Source organism: Delphinus delphis, chromosome 14 (genome assembly GCF_949987515.2).
Source record: "Delphinus delphis chromosome 14, mDelDel1.2, whole genome shotgun sequence".
Taxonomy (NCBI): domain Eukaryota; kingdom Metazoa; phylum Chordata; class Mammalia; order Artiodactyla; family Delphinidae; genus Delphinus; species Delphinus delphis.
Window position 1 is genome coordinate 9386681 of NC_082696.1, and position 27561 is coordinate 9414241.

The 27561-nt window shown below is 54.8% G+C and overlaps 1 protein-coding gene and 1 pseudogene across 1 annotated transcript in view; both read right to left on the minus strand.

The window, feature by feature from the left end:
• SYNJ2 (synaptojanin 2) overlaps positions 1 to 27561 on the minus strand; it is a 97526-nt gene that overhangs the window by 22091 nt on the left and 47874 nt on the right. The window contains exons 5-15 of the mRNA XM_060029713.1: positions 21626 to 21709; positions 13429 to 13490; positions 11151 to 11247; positions 8507 to 8679; positions 7064 to 7145; positions 6184 to 6333; positions 5938 to 6103; positions 4084 to 4275; positions 2725 to 2806; positions 1938 to 2078; positions 139 to 331 (exon numbers count right to left, since the gene is read on the minus strand). Coding sequence (XP_059885696.1) covers positions 139 to 331; positions 1938 to 2078; positions 2725 to 2806; positions 4084 to 4275; positions 5938 to 6103; positions 6184 to 6333; positions 7064 to 7145; positions 8507 to 8679; positions 11151 to 11247; positions 13429 to 13490; positions 21626 to 21709 — 1422 coding nt within the window. The remainder of the gene's footprint in view (positions 1 to 138; positions 332 to 1937; positions 2079 to 2724; positions 2807 to 4083; positions 4276 to 5937; positions 6104 to 6183; positions 6334 to 7063; positions 7146 to 8506; positions 8680 to 11150; positions 11248 to 13428; positions 13491 to 21625; positions 21710 to 27561) is intronic.
• On the minus strand, positions 24611 to 26724 carry LOC132437400 (involucrin-like; annotated as a pseudogene).

Below are 27561 nucleotides of genomic sequence, written 5' to 3' on the forward strand. Positions count from 1 at the left end.
CACCAGTGCTGAGCCCCCAGGGGCAGGGACCCTCCTACGGTCGTATCGCCACCGCCTGCCCGTATCAGCAGCTCAGAATGCCGTGTGAGGGGCGGACCCGAGCAGGGGGGCCTCACACGCCACTGCCTCGCTGCTCACCATCGGGAAGCTCAGCCTCTGGGTGATCTCCCTGTAGTCCTCGTTCCTCTCCTTCACCTGGGACTGCCCGGCCGTCAGGTGGCTGCAGACGAAGCAGAAGCTGCTGCTGTGGAACTGGAAGCGGATGGCCACGGCGCCCTTGTTCCCCGCCTTTCCCCCCATGCCCGTCTTCACTGTGTCGATCGCCACGTCCCTGGAACAGAGAATGCACACGCGGGGGGGCCTCTCAGTGGCTCCGAAGGCAAAGCATGAGCAGCTTTGCTACAGAGAAGATCCGGGCGGCAGCGCGAGGCTTGCGGATCTGAGAGCCTCAAAGGCATCGGCTCAGAGGCTGGCTCATCCCATCTTCAGCGGCCAGGCCGCACGGGGACAGCGCGACTGCCATCAGCTCCGCATCACTCCTGACCCTCCTCTCATCGTGGGCAGCTGCCCCGTGGGAGAGGCTGGAGCATCCTCTCCACGGCCCCAGCTCCGAGGTGCTCACATGAGCACCCCACAAAGCAGCTGAATCTCCTCCACCCCGGCCCTCCGCTGCCGGTCTCGCTGCTGCTGCGGCAGAAGCAGCGTGGAGTTCCCCGCCCCCAGCCCCATCCCACACGGCTCTTCTGCAAGGTATAGGGGTTGCCATCAGGTAATCGACGCATTTGAAACAACAGAAACCACCCAGTTCTCTATGCTGGGCTGGGCGGGTGGTTTCCAAGCAGACGCCTGGCGTTAAAGTGCCAGCTTACAATGCACACAGGTGAGCGCGTAGGTCCACGGGACCAGGGGCCGAAGCAACTGTCACCCAGCAGACAAGGGATGGGGATAACCTGCCACAGTGTGTGAGCTTGAGGCTAAAGGGACACAGGTGTTGGGACCTTCGTTGGCACCCGGGAAATCCGGAGCCCCTCGGCCTCACTCCCTTCTTCATGTTGTATCTCTGACCTTGACCCTAACCTCTCCTCTACTCTGACCGTAACTGACTTTAGCCACTCACTGTGGACACTGCCAGACTGTCGCAGCGAACAGTTGGGGCACAAAGACTTTAACGTTTCCCGAAGGCCACAGAAGAGGATTATGAGCACAGAGCACAGTCTTGCTCTCCAAGTATCTGTCTGGTGCAGGCAAAGGCAAAGACCAGAGGACGTTCCAACAACATGAATGAGACCAGGGAGCAATGCGTGCTCCTCCCAAACCTTAAAATCCCCAGGCACGCACGCACACGCACATACACACACACAGACACACACAGACACACACACACACACACACAGACACACACAGACACACACACACACACACACACACACACACACACACACACGGGCTTTCCTAAAAGACACGCTTTTCCTAAGCTTTTCCCCTTTCTGACATTCACAAAACTGTCACTTTGGAGACCCAATAGTGGGGTGACAGTGGTAGAGGCTTTCTGCCCACACATCTTATTTAGAATTCTTTTAAAAAGAGACAAAAGAATTGGCATTTCCTGATGAGTTACCCAGCTCTTGGTCAGAGGTTTCCTGTCTAACATTTCAGCAAGGAATCCCTTTCCTTGTGCAAAACTGAGCCTGGGTAACAACTATCATGAAACAGTCTTTCTAAAAGGGTCCAGCTTCCTGAGCTAGAAGGTTCCCACCGTGGCTTTTTAAATGCTGGACAATATTCTATTCAGCTTGGTTTTTCCTTGGGGGTTTTGCTACATTTATCTAAAATCATGGCAGGTCCTGATTCCTGTTGCAGGAAGGGGGTGGGGGGAAGGAAGTCAGAATCAAACAATCCCGTGTTCCCCCAGATGTGCGTAAGCGAAATGTTCTTACCTGATGAAGGGGACGTGGTACGGACGTACAAAGATATAAAGACAGACGCCCACCAGCTGTGCCGAAGTCAAGAGAATGTACCTATGAGAGCGTGAGATGGCTTTCTGAAGCTGCTCCCCCCACATCTTCCTGTTGGTGGTACTGGAGAAAAGAAGGATGCTGTTGAGTGTGAGCTGGAAGCAGGCTCTCCCACCTATAAACTCCTCTAGCCCTTAGTTGGGTCTTTATTGACGTCATGCTGCCTGCGCTCCTGCACTAGTGCCATGTGAGCCTTAATCCCTGCAATGGGCTATCCGCATATTTCTGGTTGTGTTGTACACATCAAACATGTGCCCCACCCAACCCCTGCCACCTGAACCCCCAGCACAGGGCCTTGCTCATAAGACCTCCATAGAACCAGCTTTTATTATTTGTTCAGAAAGTACCTTGAAATGGACTAGGAAAGAAAGAGTCCTGCTGACCTCACACCAAATGTTAATCCAGTGGTTTTCGTTCCTTTGTTTCTTTCTTACACTCACACACAGGAAACGTGAGTCAGCCCCCGCCCAGCCCGGCCCATGCCCTCGGGGCTCACACATGCCAGCTCGCAGCGTGAATCAGCCTGGACTCGTGGCCGAGGCAGCAGCACCCACGGAGCACTGAGCCTATCCCACCCTTCCTTCTATTTCCTTAATCAGCAAAGAGAGAGGAAGGGAGAGGCGTATGTCCGTGAGGTCGTGGTGGGATCACAGTCAGAATGCAGAAACTCCCGGCTCAGGATCCCACCCCACCGCGCCTGGCCGCCTACCTGGCATTGACGATATTCCCTGCACTCAGTTCCACCATCTCTTCAAACCCCACGGCAAATATGTCAGCTGGGCTGCTGTCATCTGCAGAACAAGCAGAAGACGAGGGAAGTCAGACCCACGGAGGCCTGTGCTGGCCCACGGCCTGGGGGACCCCTCAGACCACGTGGTGAGCTCCACGCGCCAACCTCCTTCCAGCTCCCACTGTGCCCACGGCTCTTCCCTGGCTACATCCTGGGCGTGTCACTAACCTCTCCAAACTCTGCTGCTTGCTCTGCAAAAGGGACGGTAGTGGCCACCTCGCAGGGTGGTCGTAAAGCGTAAATCAGAGAACACGTGTAGAGTGCCTGGACCGATAACTCCCACACGCAGCAGACACCGCCCCCCCCAACCAGACCCTAAGTTGCCAGGGGGCAGAACTGGCTCATACTTGGTTGTGTCCCTCAGTACTTTTCACAGCGCTGGGCCAGCCTTGCTGGGATCATGTCTGACCGTGGTCCTGTCCCAGGGCACTGTTGTCCTGGTGGTCAGAGAAGGGGACATCCAGCCCTGCTTGGGACCCGCTCTGATGAAATCTGCCCCAGAAATGCCTGGTTTACAGGAAGCACAGCGAGCAGAAGGGTTGCTCATCCGTTCTCTCTTTGTCCCCTTTAACAGGGAATCTTAGGTTAATAGAAGCCCTGCAGCCACCTGCTGCCTGCCTCCCGATGTGTCCTGACGCTTAGCTGCCTGAGGCATCCCAGGGACTCGGAACAAGGTCCTCGAGCTACGCTGCCCCCAAGCCCCTGCCACATGCGGACAGCGCACAGAGAGCGGGGACGGGGCTCTGGGCACCGACCCGGACGGCTGTCGATCAAGGTACGTAAGCAGAGCTGACCCCGCCCTCCACCGCACATCAACAGGGAACCGGACCACGAGTCTTTCCAGAATCCAAGCAAGCGGGAAAAAGCGAAACCCCTACGTAAACGCTGACTGGAGAAAAAGTACATGTTCGAATCCTGAGTTCTCAGGCCACTAAATATTACCTTGCACGATAGAAGACAAAAGGTGAGGTGTCAACCCTGGAATTGTTTTATTCTTAAAAGGTACACAGGGAATTCCCTGGCAGTCCAGTGGTTAGAACTCCACACTTTCGCTGCCAAGGGCCTGGGTTCGATCCCTGGTCGGGGTACTAAGATCCCGCAAGCCGCGGCCCAAAAAAAAAAAACAAACCAAGTGTCTGTGATCTAACCTTCCACAGAGCTTTCTAAACATTCCAAGGAGCGAGAAGGCCAAATACCCAACTTGCCAAGTCCACCTGCGGACGAGGCGAGACGGCGGCCGGGGGTCTGCACCTGTCGCCCTGTCCCGGCCACACTCACCCTGGGATCCAGAGACTCCGGAAGACACGGGCGCGTCCAGCAGCCACTCAGCCAGCTCGGCAGTGCCCAGCAGGTTGCTCCGGAACTGCTTCCCTCCATTCACGTTCCAGGTGCCCACGGCGACGCGCACCGGCTTGAAATTCGTGAACTCCGACTGGCGCTCCGACATGGCTTGCAGGATCCTGGGAGTCACTGTTGGGGGCACAGAAAGGCCATGTTTGCACCCCTATCCCCACGCACCTCCCCCCGAAACATGGCCAGGCTCTCCATCAGAGGGGGATGCACGATCCCATCTATATGGACCAATGGGTGCTCCTTATAAAGGTGCTAAGAGGCTAAAAGCCACCCACGAACACGTTCCTGTGGCACTTCTGCCATAATGGCCCCCCCGCACCCTTCCCCCAACACAGCCACAGAGGCTGCGACGTCAGATCACAGGGAATCTCATCCTCGGCGGGCACGCACGATCCCGTGGGAATTTCATCAAGGGGACACTGCAACTTTCCATATTAAATATACACACACGGAACTTTAAGGGTCTGACACCCATCTTTGCATTTTCCATCTACCAATCCGCATGCCTGAAATGTTTTGTTTTACCTTAGACTTAAGCCTTTAAAAAATCATTACTCTGAGCCAAGTCCATCCTCTTAGATGGCCGAAATACAGTCCATTTTTTAAACTAGGGGCTTAGCCCAAATATCTATCACATTTACTTTGCTATGAAACAAGACTCACTGTCCTACTCAGAGCTTCTTTCCACATTTATTGAGCTGGCCTTGTCTCCAGGGCTGACACAAATGTCACCTGGGCTACCAGAAGCCAAACAGGAGTTCCCCCAATAAAATAATAAAAAATAAAAAAAGTAGAAAAGGGGTGTGAAGTCATTTTAAGCACGGGCAAACTAATTTTTCAAAAACACCAAAAATTTCTAAACCAAGAGTTATACATTTTTCTAAGGAAAAATGCCGGGTCTCCCCTTCTTTTCCATGAGCCCTTTAATGTTTACAGGCTCTACGGGATAAGATGCCACTAAAATTTCCCCAAAGAAACCTCTAGCTCACTTACATGTGGAATCTTACACACACACACACACACACACACAATGAACTCATAGATACAGAGAACAGTTGTCAGAGGTTGGGGTGTGGGTGTGGCGAGGTGGGTGAAGGTGGTCAAAAGGTAGAAACTTCCTGTTAAACAAGTCCTGGGAATATAAGGTACAGCGTGGTGACTACAGTTAACAATACCGCGTTGTATATTTGAAAGGCGCTAAGAGAGTCGTTCTTAAAAGTTCTCATCACAAGAGAAAAAACTGTAACTGTGTGTGGTGATGATGTTAACTAGACTTACTGTGCTAATGATTTTGAAACATATACAAATATCAAATCATTATGTTGTATACCTGAAACGAATGTAATGCTATACATCAAATATATCTCAAGTAAAGAAGAAAGAAAAAAGGAAACCTCTAGCTATTGAGGGAATCATGACAGTCCTGCCCCTGAGAGTGGAAGGTGTCCTCATCCCTGGGAGAGTTCTACAGGGTTCTGGGGCCAGAACAGAAACAGGAGGCCACTCTCATGGAAGACTCCCCACAAATGATACCTGGCAATGGGAACAAGAACCCTTTCAAGCTGAGAAAGATTCCTGGATGAGTTAACGTTCAAAGACATGGACACTCTGAGAACAGTCAAGGATCAGATCTGAGCACAGAAGCTCCCTCCCGCTGCCCCGCAGCTCAGGGGGCGCCTGCCACCCACCATCTGGGATGACGTGAGGGGTGGGAAGGCTGGCTAGCACCCCCCAACCATCGCCCTCTGGATCTCCCCAGGCAGAGCGGGAGCCCCTCACCCAGCAGGGCCTGGTTGTCCAGCAGCATCCTTCCTTTGTCCGCAGACTCTTCAGTGTAGACGTCCCCGACCAGCAGCAGCTTGATGGCCTCCTGCTTCACCCCGTCGAAGAAGTTGGACTGGATTGTGCGAGACACAGACCGGGCCCCGTCCTTCAGCTTCCCCACCTGCCACGGGCCGGACGACAGGCCGTGAGAGGGGCCCACACGGGCACCACCCGCCCCCCGCCCCCGCGGCCTGCCCTTACCTTGGCCTTCCCTTCCAGGGCCCGGCTGCCCGTGAACATCTTGCTCAGGCTGTGCCCGTTCAGAGACCACATGGCTTTGAAGGACTCCACGAAGCGGTCGGCAATGGGCTTTGAATTCAGCCCTAGGCTCTCAAGCTGCAGGTGGAGGACCTGGCAGAGGAGCGGACAGTGGTCACTAACTTCTCACCCGGAAGCTGCCCCGCAGAGGCCCAGGGGACACCACCAGGCACCATCCCCACGAGTTCCTACTCAGAGGGTTGCTGTGGGTGACTCTGTGCCCCCAGAGGACAGGGCACCCTCGCAGCAGAGAATGGGGCTTCTACGGCTCACCCAACTTTACCTATACTTCACCCAGCCCTCCTCTGACACCCTCCCCCTCCCTCCCCCATACTACCCGCAAAACAGGACAGCAAGGGATGGACGGCAGGCGGCGCGGACCCCACTCCTCCTCCCAGCGGTCAGCCAGGACAGGCCACCCAGGCAGCAGACCACAGGCTTCAAACTCCCTCCCAGGCTTCAAACCCAGCCTCATCTCAGGCGGTCTCACCCTGCCTTCCTCTAAGGGAACGTTCACAATAATCACTACCCACGGCTACCGTTTCTCCTTTGGGCCATGGTAGCACCTTTGGGCCACCATGTCCGGGGTGCATTCCAAAGAGTGTGCGAAAGCGTGCCTGTGATAGGCCAAAGGCATCTCACGGCATCGGCAAGCCAGCTACCCTGGGAGACCTCTCTCTAGATGCTGGACACGTCACTGTCCCCTCCCCACAGTGGGAACGTCAGCCCAGTGAGGCCTCCCTCATCTTGCCGACAAGGGTGCTGAGCCCAGCCCATCCCCCTGAAGGCACAGGACAGGACACAGACGGCCCGAGAGACAGACCTCGAGGGCGATGAAGCTCTGCACCGTGTTGGTTCGGTCCAGGCAGTCGAGACAGTTCATCCGCAAAGTGCCTTTCTGAAAACTTTGGGAAACAACACACACAAGTTACAAGTTCTGCTGGAAGGAGCACTGCCCGTGGCACAACGGCCCATCTGACTGCAGGCCCCCAAGGAGCCTCGTCCCGAGAAAGAACCCCTCACCTCCTCCCTGGGAGGCCGCCTGCCAACTAGAGCCCACCCGGGCAGCCCAAAGCCACCAGATTACTCAGCCCGGTGGATCCTAAGCTGTTTGTCTTTCCCACGGAGACCCCAGCGGGGGCTCCCCAACGGTACGCGGCGCGGTGGGTCCCAGCACTGCTGGAGGGGTGGCCGAGTCCAGAGCGCGCTCTCGGCAGCCTGCACACCAGGGCCGTCACAAAGACAGTCAAATCTCGTTGTCACCCTAGTCACGTGCTAGAAAGTTGCGTGAACCGTTAGCGAACTGAACTGTCAGCAAAGCAGCAGCCGCGGAGCCACTGCTCCTGGGGGGCTATGTTCCCGTGAGCCTCTACTCGCGTATTTTCATCGACTAATCCATACATAACCTTGTTTTATGTGTGTCTCTGTTTAAAGACACCTAATTTAATATATATTGTTGATTCATCCACAATCAAGTCTTGGCCATCAGCGCTGTAACTCGTGCCTGAACGAACACACGTACTCTCTCCCTGAGGCACGTCACACCCTTCCTGGGCTTAGGACCCTGGACAGCACTTAGCACCACGCCTGGGGGGGCATTTTAAACAGTGAAATCTCCGACAAGATGCACAAAATAGCGAAGACGTGGCACCCTGCAGACGGTACGGGAACACCTGTTTGCAGGGGAGTTGAAACAAGAAGGCCGAGCGGGGCCCGGCCCCACCTCAGCCGGGAACGTGCACGGCAGGCGCCTCGACTTTCTCACTGTTCTGAGCAGGTCTGGTGAGTGACCGTGAACGCTCCAGGAGTTTGGGGTCACAAATAAACTTCAGCAAGTGGGCAAATCTGCAAATATGGAATCGCGGAAACTGGACTTCCTTCTCCTCCACTCTGAGCAGGGAATCCACATCCCAGTTCCCTTAGGCAATCGGGTTTATGCCAGCTGCCCCCCTTCACTCCTGCTAATTTTCATCACAGTTCGGATGATAAGTTATACGGTCACCACGGCTCCACCGTTTAACCCGGTCCCCGCCATCAGTCCATTTTGCCAGAAAACCATGATTTATCATCTGCTCACAAAATTCACAAGCATCTCCGATTGTGGGAAGGGAAAGGAGAAGGCCAGAATCCAAGGTGCCCGATATCACCGAGCCCGCGGCCCCAGAAACTGCAAGTGTAGGAGCGGCGAGGGAGGACGCGCTCCTGGCAGAGCCCCTGCCACTCGGCAGCTCACCCGGCGGGACGACAAGATGCAGGTGAGACTCACCGTGGACTTACATTCTTGCCCCTGGCAAACACATCAAAGTCATCCCAGTGCAGCTTCAACTGTGGCCTCAGCAGGTTCTCCAATTTCTCTAGCTTCCCGCCTTTGGCAAACTGATGGAAGTCAAAGTTGATCATAGGCGTGTCGCCAGCGTGGCAAGAAGCCCAGAGCAGCTTCTGAAAGGGGACGGAAGGGAGAGGGTGGCAGGGCATCTGAGCGGCCAACTGTGTCACTCGACACGGTGCAGGGCTTAGCTTGAAGGCTTACGGTGGACCCTGTGGTTTACCAGCCCCGACCCGGAAAGGGCAGCACAGAACAAAGGCCCTGGGGCCAAAACCACAAAGAGCATCTTGCCTGAAGGGCACAAGGTCCACCTTGGACAAAAGACAGCCAGAGTGGGTGTGGCTCCCCGGGGCAGCCCAGGGCCCTGCACCAACATCACCTCCCAGAGGGCTCTCTGGAGGACGCCCACGGGGAAGGACTGCTCTGTTCTGCAGGCACCCGAGTGCCACAGGCACACCAGGTACAGGGCAGCACAGCAGGCTGCGGAGCTCATAATCCAGCTCCTGTTGCCCTGGTAACCAGTCCCGCCCTGACAAGGCAAGACTCCGGGAGGGTGTGCTCAGAGGCGGCCAGGTCCCTCGGCAAGTCCTCCAGGCCGCCCAGTGAGGGGAGGCGCAGCCCAGTGAAACTCCAGGGTGGGGGAGACAGGGGCTCAGGGCCCACTCGGGCCCGGGGCCAGCACGTGAGCTGGACTGAAGGCGGAGCCAGACGTGAGGAAGCACGGCCAGTGGGTGCCTGGCAGGCATGGTGCCCTGGCCGAGGTCTGCCTTCCACACCAGGAGCCCCAGCCAGCAACTCCTCAGCACCCTCACCAGGCAGCCCCGGGGCGAAGGATGAACCACTGCCTTCCCAGCGCACCCAGCGTCGGGCCGCCAACCACACCCTCCCGTGCGGCTTCAGGTCAGCCTTGTCCAGCATTTGCCCAGCCAGAGACGAGTGACTCTGAAGGACTAGAAGGGCTTCAGGCCATCTGGTCCCGAGGACTCTGAGCGCCCGTCCCTCCTGCGCTATAACGCAAGTTAGCGCTCTGCTGCCGTCATCAAGAAGGTCTTGCTGGGAAGCAGCCGGCCAGGCTGAAGCATTCACACTCGGGGGCTTCACGATCTGGAGCAAGTGCCTGGGCCCCTGTGGCCTGATAACCACGGGTCACAGGCCGGCTGCCTGTGCGTGGCCCTCAGCGTGGCAGAGCTGACAGGCTGAGGGAGCGCCTTCTATGTGATGCCCCAGTTGGGACCATGACCCAGGTCTCTCCAGGTAAGGTCCACCTCTTACCTCCTACCTGCCCAGGGGTCTGGTCTCCCCTGCTGGGCCAGAGGCCTGCAGTCACCTCTTGCCTTTCCAGCGCAGGGGCCCACCAGCTGATGGGGGCGTGCTGAGGACACCTTCTCCCCAACATCAAGGCATAAAGGGGAAAAATTCTTGAGGGTTTTTTTCCCCCTTCTTCTTCCTTAAAATAAACTGCCCGCACGGCTGCCAAGATGGGTGGCAGCGGAGATGCTTCCCGAGCTTGTTGCCAGTAGCAACAAACCAAACAGGAAAAGCAGGTCTGGCCAAGTGAAACTGGCCACCAGCAAGTCTCAGCTCCAAGCACATGGCTTCCCTAAACAGAGGGAAATGAGCGCCCAGCTGGATTCAGCTTCTACTGGCCAGGGGCCAGGACCACAGGGAACACTCTTCCCGTGAAGGGAGGTGTGACTTCAAACTCTCTCCATAAGGGGCTTCCTTGAGCTCTGAACAACCACAGGGTTTTTTTCCCATTCAGCAGGGAACATGGACTGCTGGGAAAGGACTGTGGAGGCCCACAGCCCACAGCTCATTCTGCAGCTTGGCCTACAGTAGACCGAATACACGTGGGAGCACTGGGAACGGAGAGATGCAGGCGAGGTGGGCGGAGCCTTTTGCTCACGGCTCCCTCCCCGCCCAGGGTTTCTCCACGCATCTCCCTTGAACGTGTGCCGGAAGCCGCGGGGAGCCCACGGAAAGCTGGACACAGGAAGCAGCTCTCAGGGGCAGCCCACACAAGGATGGATGACTTGAAGGCTCCATGTTCACCGGAGGAAATTATCTAGGGCTGCTTGCTTTAAAGCGAGGCACAAGTGCCCTGCGGGTGTCTGTGTGAACGTGCCACAAGGTGCTGGCCAGCAGCTGGGCCAGACCAACAAGGGAAGAGGGAACTCTGGCTCCCCGAGCAGGTCAGGGATGCGTGGGGTGAAGCCCAAACGTACGTGTGCACGTGCATGCATGTGTGCGTTCACGCGTGTGTGTGTCCGTCCAAGAGAGCCAGGGAAAGGCCTGGCCACCCTGAGTGGTCGATGCCCCAGTGGGGAGCAGCGGAGGAAGTGCAGCTGGAGATGGGAGATGCTCTGTTTTCATTTTGAGCAAATTCTCCCAACCATTGCTGTACAAAAATTAAACTGCATTTGTCAGTAGCCCAAATCACCTGATGCGGAAGCTCTGATGGAAAAAGCCTCCCCCGACGTGGGGAAAGCAGGGCTGTTGTCCCCAGTCCCCATGGAAGCCCACCCTGAGCAGGGGCCCCTCGGCTCCCTCACTCCCTGCCCTCCCAGGCGGGGAAGCCAGGTACCTTGAAGGCTCTGTTGAGCACCTCCTCTCCGCCTCTGCTCCCCAGCAGGTTCACGACCACTTGCTTCCCATATTGCTCCTTGAGAAGCACCATGTGCCTGCAACAGAGCAGGGCCACGCATGATGCCATGTCCCCGCGACACACGCTGACGGCCCCGCCCTTGAGGGGACCTGCCAGGCACTGGAGGTCCTGGATGAGCTGTTCCCCACGAAAGGCACTGGCCAAGAGTACACAGCACATCAAACTTCTAAACACACGTGGTATCAGGTGGAGGATACGCTGGACTTTCTGTAAAGTCCTCCATTAAACCCAGAACAGCTAACCTGGCCTTTCATTAACAGGGCCTTAGAAAGGTGACGTGCGTATCTCTGAAGTTAATCCACTTCACTTGGTACCTCCTAAGAACTAGAAAAACTGGTGGGAGAAGCATCAACCTCAGGGTCCAATTTTTTCATCTAAGTGCTGCATTTCGTGATGTTTAACCTCAACCAGAAGGTATAATGAAATTTCGGTCTTAGGAAAGTTCTTTGTATACCAGAGGCTATTTTTAAATACATACATTGAAATAGCAGGGAGAGACTCTAATATTTGTCTTTTACCAGCAGCTTTTGAAAAGTAACTTTATAATTTTAATACTGTTAGAAATATTTAAATGTAGTTTTTTTAAAAAGGGGAAATACACAATGCAAAAAGCAAATGTAAAATTAATTTAATACTACAATCTTAACATCTAACACGAGAAAAAAATAACACACCACAATGTTAAAAGTGGTAGAATTTTATGTGATTTTAAGTTCTTTCCTTCTTTTAAACATTTTTTGTACTTTCCAAATTTCTACAGTAACATGTTTGTCCCATAAATGGAATTTTTTAAAGTTAATTATCACAAAAGAACCATTTTTAGCCCAATAAGAGAAAAAGGGACTCTCTTACTAACTCGGAGGGACAGCACTGCGCAGACGAATGTGGATCCTGAAGTGGGCAGTTTATGTCCCTCTGCAGACAGCTGAAGACAAGCTCCGCCCCCATGAAGAAGCATTCTCCCAGGGCCATGCTCCTGGCAGCCCTGCCCTGTCTGCCGTCCCTCCCAGGGGGAGGATGCAGGGCTGGGTCAAATCTGGGAGATCAGGGCCTCCTCACAGCCGGTAGGCTGTGCACGGCCCCTGGAGCCATGCTATGTGGAAGCCCCGGGGGAAGGTGCCAGAAGAAACAACATGTGTGGCCTGGCCCCTCCGGGCTCTTTTGGTTCCGCCTCCCCGGAGAAGGTGCATCCTGGCCTGAGGTCTGACAGGTGCAGACAGAGCAGGCCCTGCTCAGGTGGGGAGTCTGAGCTGCTCAGCACTGAGTGTGCCCTGTGTGTAACATGCTAATTAGGGGGGCTGGTGTCACCAATCTTAAGGTAAATAAGAAGGCTGCAAGCAAATTTAAAGTCCAAATGAAGCTTCGGCTAGAATGATTCAAACATTTTAAAAAATTACTTTGAGGACTTCCTTGGTGGTACAGTGGTTAAGAATCCGCCTGCCAATGCAGGGGACATGGGTTCGAGCCCTGGTCCGGGAAGACCCCACATGCTGCGGAGCAACTAAGCCCATGCGCCACAACTACTGAGCCTGCGCTCTAGAGCCCACAAGCCACAACTACTGAAGCCCGTGCGCCTTGAGCCTGTGTTCTGCAACAAGAGAAGCCACCGCAATGAGAAGCCTGTGCACCGCAATGAAGAGTAGCCCCTGCTCGCCGCAACTAGAGAAAGCCCATGCGCAGCAACGAAGACCCAATGAAGCAAAAAAAAAAAAAAAAAAAAAGAACTATGTATAAGTCAGAATCTTTTCTAGAACTATACATAGAAAACTAACTAACAGTGGGAATTGGGAGTTAGGGTACTTCTACGTCTTCCTTTATACCTTTCCACACTGTGACTTTTTAAAGCCTGGGAATATGTTACCTTAAAAACACAAACAAACCAGCTTAGAAATATCCTACAGTTTAGATGATCCCTTATTAACCAGGACAAATGGATAAAGCTTCAATGCAGAAGGAACTGATAAGATAAAATAATTGCAAAGTGTTACCTGAGCATTTATGAATGAACCTTCACGGAAAACTGAAAGCAAGTAAACATTCCATTTTGTAAGCTGCCTTTTTGTATAAAGAACCAAAGTAAAAAGCAGATTCAGATTCCAGATTTGGGGTCTCCCATTTCCCATGGCACCCTGGCTCCTGTACTACTGTCTGATGGGAGGAAGGACAACAGACTTCGGATGCGGCCGGAGGACCCTACCTGTCGAAAGCAGGGGCGTTGGCTTCCAGGCCTCTGTTGAGTCTCAGATGATGGGAACCCACCTAAATCAAAGAGAAAGGACACCGGTGACTCCTCCCGCCCTGTGAACCCAGTACGCGATGGCCTTCCCACTCGCCCTCTTGCTGCCAGCCAGGCCAAAAGTAGGAGCCACTCGGCCCCTCCATGGCCAATGTACAGCTCAGGACGGCCGGGCCCTGAACGCAGGTGCTGCAGCCTGCGCCTGGCTCTGCTTCAGCCCGCGCCTGGCTCTGCTTCAGCCCCGTCCTAACTGCAGCATGGACCACGCCGGCTGGGCTCTGCTACAAACAGAAGACAAACTTCAGGGTAAGACAGTGAGGCCCACATCAGATCCACAAACCCTTCTGTGGTGCAGAGGTGAGGCTAAGCCAACCGGGAGAAAGAAACCGCTTCCAGCCTCTTCTGCAACTCCAGGGATCTTGACTGCCCCTAAAATCTGAGCTGTCATGACTACCTGCAAACGACCTTGCCTTATTGTTTAGAACTACCTATTTAACACTGGAAGCTTAAAAAACAAACTTAAAACTACTTATTGTTATTGCCTGAGGGGACTATCTCTGAACAGACCTGGGACAATCTGAACATCGAATGATATAAGGACATAGGGAGGGTGGGAGGGACGGAGACGCAAGAGGGAAGAGATACAGGGACATATGTATAACTGATTCACTTTGTTATAAAGCAGAAACTAACACACCATTGTAAAGCAATTATACTCCAATAAAGATGTTAAAAAATAAATAAATAAAGTAAGGACAGCAGTGGATTATAACCTGATGAATAAAATAGGAATCCATGAATCTATACAGATGAGAGCTGGATGGATGGGTGGATGAGTGGATGGACAGATGGATGGGTGGGCAGGTGCATGGGTAGGTGGCTGCCTGGGTAGATGGCTAGCCGGGGGGCACGTGTGGGACAGGGAGAAGAGAGGGTTCTTCCTTACGGAAAATACCAACTGATAAACATGGAGGGAGTGGTGGAAAATCATCATCTTATATCAATCATAGTAAAAAATTATTCAGCAAAAATCATCCATTGGCCATAAATCTTGGGGGGAAATTTGATGAGGAGTAGGGCACTTGCATGGTCTCAAAGTGTCTCCATAAATCACTTGTTAGTTGAAAAGTAAAACATATTGGGCTTCCCTGGTGGCGCAGTGGTTGAGAGTCCGCCTGCCGATGCAAGGGACACGGGTTCGTGCCCCGGTCTGGGAAGATCCCACATGCCGCGGAGCGGCTGGGCCCGTGAGCCATGGCCGCTGAGCCTGCGCATCTGGAGCCTGTGCTCCGCAACGGGAGAGGCCACGACAGTGAGAGGCCCGCGTACAGCAAAAAAACAACAACACATATTAAGCATAAGTGGAGAAACTGAAGAACACCTTGCCCAAGTTTTCAAAACTAACATCACTAATGAGGGGCAGAGGGACACTGGGGACTTCCAGATGGGAAGGACCTCTGAGAAGGACACGGTCGATCGGCATTCTGGCCAGGAATCAGTACCCCGAGCCTGGTCATAATGAAATATCAGGAAACCCCCAAATGAGGAACATTCAATTTACAGAAAAAGAAGACCTACATTCTCCAAAAACATCAACTTCAGGAAAGACAGAAAGGCAGAGGAACTGGTCCAGATTAAAGGAGACTGGAAACGTGAGAACTAAATACAGGATGTGATGCTGGCCTGGATCCCGGACTGAAGGGGGAAAGGAGCCACGATGGACACTAATTACTGAGAAAATTGATAAACCTGGAATATAGGCTGCAGATCTGATTAAAGTCCTGTGTCCACGTTAAATTTCCTGAATGTGTACCTACCCTGTGGTGATGTAAGAGAATATATTTGCTCCTTGGGAAAACATCCTGAAACATTAACAAGTAAACAGACTAAACAGATGTATGCAACCTACTCTCAAGTGATTCAGAAATAAATAAAGCACAGGTGTATGTGGCAAGATGTTAACATTTAGTGAATCCGGGTAATGATGTGTAAGGGTCCTTTCAACACCGTTCTTACAACTTTTCTGTAGGTCTGAAATCATTTCAAGATAAAAAGTTTCTTCAAATGTACTGCTCAGTTTTGCTTGGTATTGAAGGTTGTAAAAGTGGTGTCCTTGGATTCATCCATACCATCAGATGTAGATATTACTGAACATGGGAGAAGCATTATTTTATGACCCTTAACACTGCAGATAATACCTCTGTCCCTCTCCATACGTGAGGAAAGTACCCATCTAGAAAACTAGTGTCTCAGCAATAGATTTAGAAATTACTGGGATTGGGTTTGTCCACATAAATGACTCTACAAATAAAGTCTGTAGTCCCTTCTGGTCCTAAGAAACGTTGGTCACGAAGGAAATGAGCCAGTAAAGTAAGGCATCGAAAAGGAGGCATCTTGCTCTTAACTGTGGGTGCTCCTAAGAAAGGCTCAACCCAAACACCTTCATCTTGTGTGTATTCTGCCCTCCCTTCCTGATGGCCATTGACACCTGGCTGACGAAATGCCAGTGACTTAACTCCCAAAACCATCACAGCCCCTGAGTTCCCAGAAGACGGTCATGTCCTGCACCCAAGGCAGGTCAGCCCGTCTTTCTTCTGAACTTACAAGGAAGGTGCCGGCGGAAAGTGAGTCCACGCTCCTCCAGCCACCCTCTGAGGGGACCCTGAGCCCCGGGGGCCACTTGCTCCACGTCTGCCTGTCAGTCACCGCAAGAAATCCCCCCTGGCTTCAGGAAGAAGGTACGGCTGTTTTCAGACTCACTCCCATGGGAGCAAGTAAGAGAATCAGAAAATGGTTCGGGGCTCAGAAGCTCCATCTCTGGCTCTAAACTTCCCCTGAGATAAGAATTACCTAAGTCCCGTTACGAACTGCATAACCCATGCAGGTCTGAGTTAGTGAGCCTGACACCTGGGGTCCACACGGCACCGGGTGCTGTGGAGATGGCAAAGGGACGGGAGACCCTGAATTCCCGTCCCTGGCTGACTCCCACCAACTGGGTCGCTGTGCAAAGACCCCAAAACACACGTAAGTGTTTCTAGAGAGTCTGCACGGCTGCATCTGCAGGACTCGGGGAAGCTGGGGGCCAGTCAGGAGGCAGCAGCCCACGGCAGGAGAGGACACGGCCCAGCCCCGGGACAGGGCACGGCCCTTCGGATGCCTCGGCCCTTTCTCCCTCACCCAGACTCTCTGTGTGGACAGGGCAAGGAAGGACCCTTGGAGGCGTGTTCCCATCCCCACAGCAGTCAGTCCAACGTCACTGCTGATGACACTAAGGGCACCACCCACAGTGAATGACCAGGGCAGTAAATGGGCAGAAAGGATCCCTGACTTCAGTGGTTCTCAAAGTGTGGTCCCCGGACCGGCAGCATCAGTGTGCCCTGAGAGCTTGTTAGAAATGCAGATTTGAGGGCCCACCTCAGACCTACTGAATGAAGGTCTCCAGGGGTGGGGCCAGGAACCTGTGTTTTAACAAGTACCCAGGTGACTCCTGCACAAGGTGGCTCACATATGCACACACACGCCCCCCAGGCTACAGTCTGAGAGGTGCTGGTTTCCACCTAATCATCGTCGTCGTTCCCTTTTTGCTGGGGGTTTGAATGCCTGTGAGGGGACAAGGCAGCGGGACGAGAGCAGCCCGGGGGTCTGTGTCTACACCCGCACACAGGGCACCCTGCCCACAGCCATGTCCCCCCGCCTCCTAAGTGGACGGGGCGTGGGCAGAAGGGGGGCCTCGGACACTCTCCGGGAGGTCATTCGTCCATCAGCTCGACAACCCGTTAGTCCAGCTGCCTAAGGCCGCACGTCCCGACGCTGACCTGCATCTCTCCTCTCTGGTGTCACCTAGTCCTGAGGCCACAGTCTGTCAGAGCCTCAGGGAGCAGCTTCACGCGGGGCTGAAATGAAACCACTGCTGGCCCCGGCACTCAGTAACTGACCGCGCTGCTTTTTTTAGTCTCCTTCCTTCCCCGGCCAGGTGGACATCAGCCACTCACTCCTGTCTGGTCCCTAAAGTCAGAGGTTCAATCCCAAAGATTCCAGGCTGAGCCGGAGGGAGTGGCTGGAAGAATAATGCCTGGCTGAGTCCACACAGAGCCTCCCTGAGCACTTGAGAGGGTCCCAGGGCCACAGACGGCATCTCCGAACCTCTCCCTCCCCCTCCACGGCCTCCCCTAGTTAAAGCCAGCGTCTCTGATATGGATCCATGCCAGCGTCCCACCTGGTGTCCTTACCTTCCATCTTCTTCCTCCAAACTCCAAAGCTTACTTAGCCCTCATCACCCACCCCCTGAACCCTTTGGCGCAGCGTCCAGAGCGCACAGAGCCAGCTCCTTCCGGCTCACAAGCCACGGCACGCACACCTCTTCCCAGCTCCGAGTTCAAGCTGTTGGCTTGAAATCAGCTCTGATGGGAGTATTTACACCACGGAAATGGGCAAATGCTACAAACCCAAACTTCTCCCTCCTGGCCCCAAAAAAACTGTTTTGCCAGCATAACCTTGAGTGATTCCCAAGCCTTCTGCACATTGGAGTCATCTAAGGGTCTTCAAAACAGTACCGATGCCTGCTCCCACCCGTAGACGTGCTGATGTAACTGGGATGGCATGCACCTCGAGTGCCAGGAATTTTATGCGCTGCCCAGGTGATTCTAATGTGCAGCAGTTTGGCCACCACCGGGGTAAAAGTCAAACTCCTTAGCGTAACATACAAAACCCATGTTCATCTGGGCCTCGCCGGCCTCTCCAGTCTCACCTTTCACCACGACCCCTGTCCCCCATGCCCGGGCTGCAGGGAGCAGAGCCAGCACAGGTCCCCAGATGTGCTCTGACGCAGCGGTTGCAACACCTGCATCTGTGGTTCCCTCTGCAGGCTGCCTTCCTGGCCTGGGTGATTCCACCCAATCCCTCTCAGGTCAGTTCAGACACCCACCCCTGCAGCCTGAGTGGACTGTCCGTCCCCAGAGCTGCCACAGGGATCTCAGCCTTCCTCTCTCCCAGCTCTAGTCGTACAACACTGTTATGTCCTGTCACCTCCACCCCGAAGTCGGGGGGGACATCCGATGTCAGGTGCCTACATGTACCATGTGATGAGTGTCTGTGGGATGAATAAATGGCTTCCCCAGGCTGTGCATGAGGGCTGGGAAGTGGAAGAGCCTAGGAGACCGGTGCTTGTGCCGCACATGAATGCAAAAACGTGAGGACACTGTCACTACACCGCATGGTGTCCTCGTGGGGCCTTCACAGGAAACTCCTACTCCGCTTGCAGGACGCAAAGAGCCGTGCTTCTCCTGATGCAAATGCCAACTTGTGCTTTTTGTCTCTTAGATGCTATAACTTACGTTATTAATACCATTAACAGCCACCTTTTTTAGTACTTTTCAGATTCTAGATACTGAGCTACATTCTAATACATCCTATGATATTTAATCCTCTCCATAACCCTAGGAGATTGTTATCGTCAATCCCATTTTACAGAAGAGTAAACTAAGGCTATTTATAATCTGCACAACCTACTAACAAGATAAAGATGAACTGCTAAAGGTGCATGGTTGCTGGAAATGCAGTCGGGATCCAGGAGTTTGTAATGAAGGCACTACGCCCGTGATAACGTGCAGACAAACCATCATCCCACGGTCCTCTCTGCGCACCTCCGTGCCCCAACCCCGGCGGGGCTCATCCACTCCCTTGGGGTAACTGCAAAAGGGCGAAGGCGCAACACTGCAACTTAAAAAGCAAGCTATTTACCCCCAAATCTTTGCACTTTTCATCTAACCTAAGTGAAGAAGGAGGGGGAATTTTTCAAAATAGAGAAAAACAACCAGGACTGCTCATCAGGCTTGCTATTGATAGTTCGGGTAGGGTGACTGAAAGTTGCCCTCCTGTGCCCTAGGAAGATGACCTCATCTCTCTTTGATGAGGGATTGTATTTAGAGGATAAACACGGGTACCAAACCCAAAGGTGAGCAAATCCTTAAGATTCATGAACGCTAAAGCCTTTTGAAACTTATTTTGAAGAAACCACGGAGGCTGTGGAAGAGGCTTAACAAGTGTTATGAGTCTAAAAGATGCTACAGCTACAGAAAAGCAAGCCACCCAAGGTCCATGGATGCGGACCCAAGTCAGACTGGAGGACAGTTGTTCCAATGCAGGGTCAGGCTGTGTCTGGAGCACCAGAGGAGTCAAGCTGGAGACCAAAATTAAAGAGGGGACTGACAAGTTTTGTCTTGTTTTTAGAAGAGGGAGACCAGAGTGTGGAGAGTCCTAGAAATAAGACAGAAATGGCCAAAGGAAGGCCCTGGAGAAGACGAAATGGAGAAAGGGGGAACCACGAAGGTTTCTGAAGGTCTGAGAATTCAGACTTTGTGTGGCACGTCCCCTGGAACACCCTGTAGAGACAGACGGTGTGCAAAGCAAGGAGAAACTAGCTGATAATAATAACGGAGCCATCCCAAACTGCGTGAGAGTAAAACAGATGAATTTCAAAGGGTCCTTCCCAAATTCTAATACTCTATCATAACCATCTCCCAGTTTGGGGGTTTCTTACAAATCAAAGGAAAACTCCAAATCTAAAGAAAATCAAGTTTCAAAACCCCTTTGAGAATGTCCCGAATAGGCAAATTATAGAGACAGAAAGTAGAACAGCTGCCCAGGCCTCGGGGAGGGAATGGGGAGTGACCATGGATGGGTCCATGGTTTTCTTAGTGGTGATGAAAGTGTTCTAACATTAGATGATGGTGATGGTTACACAACTCTGCGAATCCATTAAAAACCATAGAATTGTACACTTTATATGGGTGAGGTTTAGGTATGCAAATTATATCTCAGTAGAGCTGTTTGAAAACAAAGCTCTCTTGGGATGGCCTCCAGAGGAGATCTCCACCCATCCTCAGGGGTGCACCCTTCTGCCACCACTTAATGCCATCAGCTGCTGCACACGTCTTAGCTGTTCCTTTCTCGTGGAAACAATGAATGTTAATTGAGCTTTTGCCCACAGAACTGAGACACTCATCCACCCGTCTCACCTAAGGGATGACAAGGTTCCTTTCCACGGCTTCCAACCGCACGATGACAGCATGAGGACAAAGTGCCCACGGCTGAGGCTGGGTCAAGTCAAGGGCGGGTGAGACCCAGCGCGTCAAACACTCCAAGAGCCTGGCAGGTGGCCCTGGGCCTCTCTAGTCACCGGCTGGTGACCCAGCCACCGTCACACAGAGCGCTCGGGAAGGAGAGCCAAGGCGACGCAGGCCCGGGCACAGGGGTCTCCTGAGGGCACCCACGTCCCCTCCAGCCAGGCGGGAACACCGGGATCGGTGTGGAGGAATCAGGTCCCCTCGGCCGTGACCCTCCCAGGTAGGAAAGCAGTGTGCCCCTCCACTGACGACAGACGTGCTCTTGGACCCACACCCTGAACTCGTCCCAGGAGACAGAAGGCCAAATACCTCTGGCACCGGCCAGTGCCCTGTTGGGACGGCAAGGAGTATTTTTAGAAATCACATGAAAGCTCCGTGCAGTTCGCACGCGGTCCCACAACAAGCACCTCCAAACGCCAGACCTGCCACACGGCCGCTGGGGCCCCCAAAACCTTTCAAAGCTTTCCAGGAGAGTCGCGACTCTCTAAAGACATCTTAGGGGGCCTTCCCTGGTGGCGCAGTGGCTGAGAGTCCGTCTGCCGATGCAGGGGACACGGGTTCGTGCCCGTGAGCCTGCGCGTCCGGAGCCTGTGCTCCGCAACGGGAGAGGCCACAACAGCGAGAGGCCCACGTACCGCAAAAAAAAAAAAAAAAAGACATCTTAGGCCACGCTCTCAACACACTGAACTTGGGTCTAAGTGAAGGTAACTGCAATCACACGATGTGGTCCACTTACTTGCAAAGACCTTCCACCTCACCAGTGTCATCAGCGAGCTTGAGATCGGAAAATCACACAACGTATATGTCTCCGTGTACGACACCACACACACGCGCACACACACACACACACGTGCATGCTCACACACACGTGCACGCTCACACACACGTGCACACACACTGTGACAACTCAGCTCAATCCAACTGGGCTGGGGAAAAAGACCAGAAACTGCCATGAAAGAAATATGACTAAAAGAAACAACTCACAGCCGTTTAGAAGAGAAGAGACACACGCGGACAGGCTTTTTATTACCTACCTGAAGCCCTGGCTGCTCCCAAAACAGCGGAACGGAGCCTCTGATCTGAACAAAAGACGACACTCCATCATCCATGTAAATCATCTACACCACAAGGAGACAGAAAGGGAGAGGTATTCGTCAATGAAACCGAATGTCCTGGGGCCGGTAACGGGATCCGGCTGCCTGAGACCCGACACCAGCCAGAGCGAAGGGCGACGGCGGGCTTGAGCGCCCTCTGCCCCTCTCCCAGCCTGGCCGAGCAGCTCCCCGCCCCGCAGGCCGGCCGGCGCTCACAGGCTTGCTCCGCTGCCCCCCAGCCTCCGAGGAGGAGGGTATGGGTGGATGGAAATCCCACAACCTGAGCGACCTCCCCGAAAAGCCCAGCAGTCCCCTCCCCACCAATTTTAGGAACAGAGGCAAATGGGCTCTGGGATTTAACTAAGACCTTCCTGGGAGCCCTCTACTGTCACCCTGTCAGCTGGCGAAGTAGCAGACAGCGACTGGAAAGGGACTGGAGGAAATGAAATGAACCAGCTGTAGCCCAAAGCCCTAGTTAGCTGCACTAGTCGGTCCTGCACTTGACAATGCAAGTCAAGACTTGACCTGAACTCACAGTTGGTCCTGGCCCTACACCACTGTGTTCTTGAATGTGTCAGGGAGTCCACGCACACACACACACACACAGCCTCCACAAACTTCCAGAGTGACAGCACCTGCACAGACACAGACCATCCTTTACAAGTTAAGGAATGTATCTCCTTCCTACCCCACACACAGTTCTTCCAGGCTGTACCAACTCCTCACCCGTCTGCAGGCCCTTACTGATGCTCTAGTGCCAGGGAGGTCTAAAGGGACAAAAAGTACAGTCCCCAGCATCACGAGGGTGAGGGCTGCGGCAGCTATCAGATGCTGCCCTTTATCTGAGTAACTCTACCCTGGCCTGGCAGGGCTGGCCTCAGGCGATGCTACTGGCCCTTTCCATTTCTTAGCGGCCTGCTCCCTTACAGGGCAGCTTTCCATGCGGCTAGATCACGCTCAGATCACACATGCATTAGTAATTCTGCAGTGGAGGACCTGAATATTAGACCTGAAGGTTCCCCGAACTTCAGGAATTACATGAGCCTGGGAGTTATAATGTTGAGCTGAAACTCTATCCTTTAATCTCCAAAGGAAAAAAATGTACTGGGTGAAGAACTCGTCTGTTTTCAGATACTGATCACCAGCAAATTGGTTACGCTCCATTATTCCACTGACAAACGCAGAAGAAAGTGGCGGCTATGTAAGCTACTGCGGGGAGCACAGGCTACAGCGAGATTAAAGGTATACAGCCTCCCTGCCTGTGTCCACATTGCTGAGAGTCACCAATTCAGCCAATATCCCTATGTAAAGACAACTCATAACAGTGCCCGGGACCTGACGGAAGCTAAGGAACGATTACCCTTCACTTTACTTAATACGTGCTAAAAGCGCTACTTCCGGCATTAGACCACGCCCCTCTCGAGCTGGAACTTAACACAGAACCGGCTTCAGAAAAACACCGACAAGCGGTCCCAGCACTCCGGACCCCACCCCCGGGGCAGAAAGAAAAGATGCCTCCAAATTTCTCTATTCCTCCTCCCACATGAAAATATTCTAGTTCTGTGCCCACCCTATCATCAGGAACACCCACCTCTTTGTTCCCGAGGTGGTAGGACCACCCCCATCATCGCACAGTAGTGATGGATTTAAAGTGCTTTCCTTTCTGGGCGAAAGAACACAGGTTTTAAAACTAGCGGGAGCTTCAACACCTGGCCCGACCTCACCGAGGCAGTTTTAACAGAGGGCACCTGGGGGCCCTGGGGGAGGAGAGACAGGATGGAGAGTGAACGCAGGTCAGCACGTGAGCTCTGGGACACCACCGACCCGGGTCCCACTCCCCTCTGTCCAGCGGGGTGACCCAGGCTCTGTTCCTTAACCACCTCCTGCCTCGGTTTCCCTCTCTCAACGGAGTTAGCGTCACCTGATCACAGAGGGGTGACGTGCCGTGAAGCAAAGGAGGGAGCGTTCTGGGGCCCAGGGCGGTCACTCCTTCCCGTTCAGGTCGGAAGCCTCCTGCCCCGCAGAACATGGGAACAGGGTTCAGGCCGCGGGCAGGAGAGGGAATCTAGGAGGGGACAGACAGAGGTGGGAGGGAAACGCAGAGCAGGAGGGGCTTCAGGAAGGGGGAGCCACCGCGGCGTGTGGCTCGAGGCCAGGGCTGGCACCGAGCACGCCCCTTTCACAGAGTGGGGGAGCAGCAGCCCAACAACCGTAACGAGAAAGGGACAAAGCAGGAAGCCTCGCCACTGGATAGAGACACTTTTCTCCACAAGGCTTTTTGCTGAACTTCTGGTCCAGGACGAGGTGTTTGCAAACCAATTTCTTCCAGGTCTGCATTCCCGGGAGGACACTCACGGTCATCCTAACCTCCCTGATGAATCCGGGGCCTTATCTTCAGTAGCCAAATTGTTATCTTTTGTTTTCTTTGGGTAAATGAGGGGACTTTCTGTGCCGCGAGTCATGGCGGCAGAGCAAGCCCACCAGGTGGGACTCCCAGCAGAGCCGAAAAGACTACAGACTCCGCCCAGGGAGACCAAGATGCCGTCCACACCTGCGCACACATGCATCTACACAACACAAATGTGCACACAACACATACGTGTGTGCACACGAGCAAATACACAACACACATATGCCTGCATGCCCACACAAAACCCCCCTACCCACAAACGGGCACACATACACAGCCTGCCTTGGAGGAGAAAGACTGTTCTCTTAGGGAAAAGCATAAAAGCAAGGCAGGAGTGGATGGTTTGAAAACACCTCCCTTTTCTGGCTCCCTGAGAGTTAGTCTCCACGTCAGGGATCCAGCCTGCTCCGTCTCGCGCCATCGCTGGTCTGAATGACAGAGGCAAGCAGCCCGTCAGCCGCCTTCGTGCCTCTGCTGCAGGACCTCCCCTCCCCAGTGGCTGAGGTCTCAGTCCCTTAGCAGAGGGCACAGGCCGGAGGTGACCTGCAGGCAAAACAAGAGGGGCCAAGCTGCCCCACCCAATGCTCCTTCCTGCCGCGGGCTCAGTACCAATGTCCTCAAGTTGCTGCCTGCACCCTCAGTTGCAGACATGAGGTTTCAGATCCTGCCATTTCTCTAAATGCCAGGTCACGAAGCAGGCGACGCCTCGTGTCTTCCTCTCCCTCCGTGGTTCTCCACCTCCCAGGGTCCTCCTCCAAGACTCTCCACCTCCCAGCGTCCTCATCCAAGACTCCCCATCTCCCAGCGTCCTCGTCCAAGACTCCCCACCTCCCAGCGTCCTCCTCCAAGACTCCTCACCTCCCAGCGCCCTCCTCCAAGACTCCCCACCTCCCAGCGCCCTCCTCCAAGACTCCCCACCTCCCAGCGTCCTCCTCCAAGACTCCCCACCTCCCAGCGTCCTCCTCCAAGACTCCCCACCTCCCAGCGTCCTCCTCCAAGACTCCCCACCTCCCTGGGTCCTCCTGCAAGACTCCCCACCTCCCTGGGTCCTCCTCCAAGACTCTCCACCTCCCAGGGCCCTCCTGCAAGACTCCCCACCTCCCTGGGTCCTCCTCCAAGACTCCCCACCTCCCAGAGTCCTCCTCCAAGACTCCCCACCTCCCTGGGTCCTCCTCCAAGACTCCCCACCTCCCTGGGTCCTCCTCCAAGACTCCCCACCTCCCAGCGTCCTCCTCCAAGACTCCCCACCTCCCAGCGTCCTCCTCCAAGACTCCCCACTCCCAGAGTCCTCCTCCAAGACTCCCCACCTCCCTGGGTCCTCCTGCAAGACTCCCCACCTCCCTGGGTCCTCCTCCAAGACTCCCCACCTCCCTGGGTCCTCCTGCAAGACTCCCCACCTCCCTGGGTCCTCCTCCAAGACTCCCCACCTCCCAGCGTCCTCCTGCAAGACTCCCCACCTCCCAGCGTCCTCCTCCAAGACTCCCCACCTCCCTGGGTCCTCCTGCAAGACTCCCCACCTCCCAGCGTCCTCCTCCAAGACTCCCCACCTCCCAGCGTCCTCCTCCAAGACTCCCCACCTCCTTGGGTCCTCCTGCAAGACTCCCCACCTCCCAGGGTCCTCCTCCAAGACTCCCCACCTCCCAGCGTCCTCCTCCAAGACTCCCCACCCCCCAGGGTCCTCCTCCAAGACTCCGCACCTCCCAGGGCCCTCCTGCAAGACTTCCCACCTCCCTGGGCCCTCCTGCAAGACTCCCCACCTCCCAGCGTCCTCCCCCAAGACTCCCCACCTCCCTGGGTCCTCCTGCAAGACTCCCCACCTCCCAGCGTCCTCGTCCAAGACTCCCCACCTCCCAGCGTCCTCGTCCAAGACTCCCCACCTCCCAGCGTCCTCCTCCAAGACTCCCCACCTCCCTGGGTCCTCCTGCAAGACTCCCCACCTCCCAGGGTTCTCCTCCAAGACTCCCCACCTCCCAGCGTCCTCCTCCAAGACTCCCCACCTCCCTGGGTCCTCCTGCAAGACTCCCCACCTCCCAGGGTTCTCCTCCAAGACTCCCCACCTCCCAGCGTCCTCCTCCAAGACTCCCCACCTCCCTGGGTCCTCCTGCAAGACTCCCCACCTCCCAGGGTTCTCCTCCAAGACTCCCCACCTCCTAGCGTCCTCCTCCAAGACTCCCCACCTCCCAGCGTCCTCCTGCAAGACTCCCCACCTCCCTGGGTCCTCCTGCAAGACTCCCCACCTCCCAGGGTCCTCCTGCAAGACTCCCCACCTCCCAGCGTCCTCCTCCAAGACTCCCCACCTCCCAAGGTCCTCCTCCAAGACTCCCCACCTCCCAGGGTCCTCCTCCAAGACTCCCCACCTCCCAGCGTCCTCCTCCAAGACTCCCCACCTCCCAGGGCCCTCCTCCAAGACTCCCCACCTTGCAGGGTCCTCCGCTAGCACACAGGCCTCTCCCTGCCCTCCCTTGCTCTGCTGTCTTTCCTTCTCTCTCCAGGTAGGAGGCTCACAGCTGAGCACTGACCACTTACCGTGGGAGGCACCCCCGAGGGCCAGCTGGTCTGTCTCCTCCCTGCTGTGACCCCACCCGGCAGGCTCCCGCTCAGACTCAGCTGAGGGGCTCAGGACGTGCATCTGTGTTGCCGACGAGGACACCCCTGTATCGGCTCTGGGAAACGACCCCTCCCCTGGGGTCACCTTCTCCACACGCCAGGGCGGTCACGCTGTTTGGGGGCCCTGCTGGTGTGACTCGTCCGGCTCCTCCCTCCCGTGGTGGAAAGCACGGGGTCCCTGGGGAGCAGACTGAAACGCACGCGCCCCACGAGGAACTGCTTTGGGTGCAAGCCCACGACCTCCTGCCCCATGTGTGTCTGTGAAAACGAAATCACCGTGGGGCTCACTTGCAGCCTCTGGGTCCCGGCAGGACAGCAGCTGGTGATGTCTGGCTGACTGTCAGCTCATCCGCTGCTCCTGGGAGCAAAGTCGGGGCGAGGGCCTCATCCCGAGAGCAGCGCGGAGGAAGAAAGGGAGGAAAAGCACAAACCCGGAAGCCCACAAAGCTCACAGGAGCCAAGAAACCCCTCCCCGCGCCCAAGAAGGGAGGCAGGTGCCGGCAATTTAAGTAACAGGGTGGGCTGCAGGAGCCGGGGGCGGGGGCAGGGCGCTGCGGGCCGGCCGCACGCTGCTGGAGGGGACAGGGTCCCTGCCTCGGAGCACGTACACGGGGCAGGCAGGAGACAAGCGCAAGTCACCAGGCACACTTAGAACAACCAGAGCAGAGGCCCAACCCTAGTCTGTAGAAAAACGAGAAGAGCAAGGACAATAGGGAGATTGTTCACAAAGCTAAACGCGCTGCATTGAAAGCACAGTCCTGACCTGTTCATGTCAGGTTATGTCCTTGTGTTGGATTGAATTGTGGCCCCCCTCAGAAAGATATGTTGAAGGGGCTTCCCTGGTGGCACAGTGGTCGGG